Source organism: Chaetura pelagica, unplaced genomic scaffold, assembly GCF_000747805.2.
Source record: "Chaetura pelagica isolate M959 unplaced genomic scaffold, ChaPel_1.0 scaffold246, whole genome shotgun sequence".
NCBI lineage: Eukaryota > Metazoa > Chordata > Aves > Apodiformes > Apodidae > Chaetura > Chaetura pelagica.
The window spans coordinates 34,591-38,755 of record NW_009953647.1 but is presented as its reverse complement, the minus strand read 5'-3'; the positions used below and the strand labels follow the sequence as shown (position 1 = coordinate 38,755).

The following is a 4,165-nucleotide window of genomic DNA, read 5'->3' as shown; positions in this document are numbered from 1 at the left end:
AAAGAACAGGTTTTTTAATAGGACCTGATCTTCTTACTGGTCTATCACTGCCTTCATCTCTCCTGCCATAACTTGGCCTAGGACCCCATCTTGTTTCAGACTTGGGTTTGAAAGTTTTTTCAGGTTTTGGTCCTTCTGATGTTCTATTATTTATCAAAATTTCTTTTTTTGGCTTAATCTCAAGCCTCTCAATTGGCTCCTTTGTCTCAATAGGCCTGTTATTTAATTTAGTGATATTTGTTGCTGTCTCATTCCTCTGATCTTCTGATTTTAGAGAGTGACTTGAACCATGGGAAATGCTTCTCTTTAGTGAAGAAGAGTGATTTTCCCCCACAGGCACCAATTCTTCTGGAGAGCTATGTGTAACTTTCTCTTTCACTCCCTCAAAATTAACTGCTGTGTTCGGTGTGTCAGTTTGGAGAGGCTGTACATCTTCCAAAGGCCTGCTTGGGAACTTCTGTACCTCCACCTCTCCCGATTCTCTGAAAAAGTCTGTCTTTGGATGAGAGTCCAACTGGTTGTGTTCTACAGGATAAGCAGTGGCAGGGACAGCAATTCTTTCTTGCTCCAGCCTTGCCTCAGACCTGAGCAGCAAGCCATTAAGAACGTTAGAGTGGGGGAAAAAGTCTACTCAAATATTTACTTAAATAATTTTCTATTTCTATGAAGGATTAATGCAAGCTCTAGGAAATAACAGGTGTTAATTTTCACACTTGCTGCTAGATGTAGGGGTCAGTTTTTATCCTGATTAAGACTTCTGTGTCAGATGTAGTTAAAAGAATCTTTTATTACTAATGGCTACACATGCAATTTTAAACAGAGTCCCCAAGTTGGCATGCTGGCATTATCCAGACAGCAGAACTGCAAAAATTTTGGGGGTACTTTTAAGATGTAAAGACAGCTTTCCTGACCATTCCTCATACAGCAACAGTCAAAAGTGACTGTCTTGCTTTATACTACTTGTACTTAACCTACTACTTTTGAAACTAACACACATCAGAAGTTCCCTGATATGGGGAAGATGGAGATCACGGCAACACTGTAGGAGTGTTCTACAAAACCGAAAATTCAAAATATTATGGCAACACCATTCATCAAATCAGGTTAGGGATCCTAAATTGCCTTTCTACACCCTACTACACACAGCAGGCACGTCCTTTGTTTCATACAACACCAAGTACACAGCATCCCCCAATCACAATTATTTTTAAAGCATTGTGTGAAGAGCAGCTATAACTCAGTCAGTTTAAACAGTGTTTTGCAATGTAAGTTACAACCAAGTGTGTATGGACGGCTTGGAAAAGTGACATGCATGAGTAGAGAACTCAGTCTTACCTCAAATCATCAGGTTCTTCTAACACTTTGGGAGGAGTATTGGATTGCTGAGGTTCTGCATGAGGGTACGGGTCTGACCCCCACATCATGCGGGGCTCTGACAAAGGAACAGTGTGCTCTCTTGCTGAGCGAGCTATATGTTCAAATGAATCTGAACTAGTTGCTGACCCCTCCATCTGGTCTCTTCTCATCAGTGGTTTGGGAGTCATAATCCCTGTGACAGAGATAAATTCAACAATTGAAACAACTAACATTAGCAAAGAAACCTATCTCAAGACTAACAAAGCCTATCAGGAGGTACTGAAGAATGCTATTCTCTCTCCTCCCATCTCCCTTCCCCGGTACCTCCCACTGCTGAAACCAAGTATCTATTCACTGTCTCAGAGTTAGTATGTTAATACAACTGCGCTGGATTAACACACCCTTAACTGTCACAAACATGTCACCAATGTGAAAGCTGTGATTTTACTCGATGGCCAAGATATACACTGATACATGACTAATTTTTCTCCCTATTACTAAAATCTGCTTTGTATCTAACAGTGAAATAATGCACTTTTCTTTTTTAAAAAAACATCTGTTTGCTGCTACTATATATAACATTAGGGAAATATTTCTATTCAAAACCACAGAAGTTCAACAGTCAGCAAACACTGCAAGATTTTACCTGGATGAATAGGAGGCATGTCCATTGCAGGTCTTCCTGACATCATTCGTGGGTCCATGTAAGACTGCATCATAAGCCACCGTGGATCAAATCCCATAGAAGCTAAATGCTGAGGATGTGGTTGCATGGGCTGGTAAAGTGGTCTATGCTGGGGAGGTGGGACAGGACCACTAGAAGGCTGTGAGGGAGCAGATTGTGGAAGGACACCTTGCTGTTGTTGCTGCCACTGCTGCTGTTTCATTTGCTCCTGCAAAACAGAGAACACTATTATAAGACTTTTTTTAAGATGAAGACTTAAGCAGAATTCAAATAACCCTTGGAAACAACAAGTACAGTTATCTTCAAGACACTAATAATTCTCAGAGTTTATCACAAACATGCAACAGGATGCAACAGGAAGAAAGGGAGAAAAGCAGACTGGACAATTCAGAACTGCTACAGTTTCGCTGTGTTTGAGACACAGAACAACCTCTACTTCATACATGTCATTAATGCTAAGTGCTCTTCAGGCCATAGGACCCAAGTCCAAAATACACTTGTGAGTGTCACACCCTTTAAGGAAAAGCTGCAGAAACAATGATCATCAGACCCCAGGTTCCACAGGCAACCAGGGGGCAATGCCCTAATTCCAACAACTGATGCAAATCCAGCTGCTTTTAAAAGCTTCTCTTGACTTCTGCTCACTTACAGACTTTGCAGCTGATAAGAAGTGCTTCGTGCAAAGCAATTCCTACCAATACCACAGACATTACAAAGGCTGGAAGCTAAACAGTTTAGGCTTTTTGAAACTCCTATGGTCACATCCCTAAGCAAAACAAGGCAGAAGATAACATTATTTTAATGAGATCCCCTCTTTTTAATGAATAGTTAGTTACCTGCTGCCTCTGAAATCTTGGTGGTAATGACTTCTGGAACTGTTTAGAATAGCCTGAGGAAACAGCAGGACGAGGCTGAGAACCTGAATCTGGCTCACTCTCGTGAGTCACCTGTGAAATTTCTTTCTCATTCCGACCGCTATCTTGTCGGGTAAAGACTGCGTGATCTTCTGGAAAATAAAAGGGTGGGAATCTTCTTAAAACATGACAGCTTCACCAGAATGTGAGATGAATTATGTTGTTCTAAACTGGAAACAGTATGCCTTCTCTAACCACACACTCTTAGTACACAAAGCAAAGACAAAAAAGGTTAAATACAATCACTCAAAATAGATCAACTGTTGTTAATCTCTGTGTCCCTTTTAAACTCAAATGCACCTGGTAATCAACCACTGGCATTTAGTTTGCAACTACTATATGATTTAAGAAGTGCTCTACCAATGCTACCACATTACATTTGAACCAACCTTTTCATGAGCCAAGGTTTGGTTTTACAATAATTTTTAGCTATTTAAAGAATAACACAACTTTATTAAGCATAGTCTAACAGTTCCCTTGTGGCATTCATGTTCCACTACAAAAAATGCACCAAGTTTAAATATGTGCTCTTTGTGTCTACTTCTCTAGGTATGCTGAAAGAACAGAATAGTTGAAATAACTTGCATTGCTTTTTAGCAACATGAACTGCTGACCCTCTTTTAGCAAGGAAAGAAAGCCTGCTTTCTTTCAGTATTCTTCAAAGTACAGCCTAAATCATAGAACTCAATTTTTTTCTTGACTGTTTTAATGAGTTGGGCAAACAGGCCTAGCTCAAAGGACAGTTAGCAGCTATCATATGCCAGGAAAATAAATGGTCTAGGTGCATTAGGTTAATTAGGTATGCAAATTAGACCCCGATTGCAATTACACTCTGTGGCTCAGCTTTGAGACCAACAACTCCTACTTGCGTGCAAGTGCACATACCTTTTTCTTCCTTGTTATTCCTGGTTTCACTTTCTTGTTTTTCTACTACAGGCATTGCCACAGGTTCTACAGGTTCAGGAACCTCATGTGCTGGTTTCTCCTCTTCTTCCTCTTTCTCGTTTTCTTTCTCTTCCTTATCCATCTCCTTTTCTTTCTCTTTCTCCCTTTCTTGCTCTTTTGCCTTCTCCAGTTCTTCTTTTTCTTCTTTTTCCTTTTCCTTCTCCCTTTCCCTCTCTTTTTCCTTTTCCTTCTCCCTCTCTTTTTCTCTTTCTCGCTCTCTCTCCCGCTCCCTCTCCTTTTCCCTCTCCCGTTCCCTTTCTCTTTC

At 40.5% G+C, this 4,165-nt stretch overlaps 1 protein-coding gene across 1 annotated transcript in view; it reads right to left on the bottom strand.

The window, feature by feature from the left end:
* The window catches only part of PRRC2C (proline-rich coiled-coil 2C), a 50,799-nt gene that overhangs the window by 32,994 nt on the left and 13,640 nt on the right, over window positions 1-4,165 (bottom strand). The window contains 6 exon segments of the mRNA XM_009999903.1: window position 1; window positions 3-584; window positions 1,336-1,549; window positions 2,003-2,249; window positions 2,878-3,035; window positions 3,841-4,165. The exon segment at window position 1 is cut by the window's left edge and continues 1,766 nt beyond it. Coding sequence (XP_009998205.1) covers window position 1; window positions 3-584; window positions 1,336-1,549; window positions 2,003-2,249; window positions 2,878-3,035; window positions 3,841-4,165 — 1,527 coding nt within the window.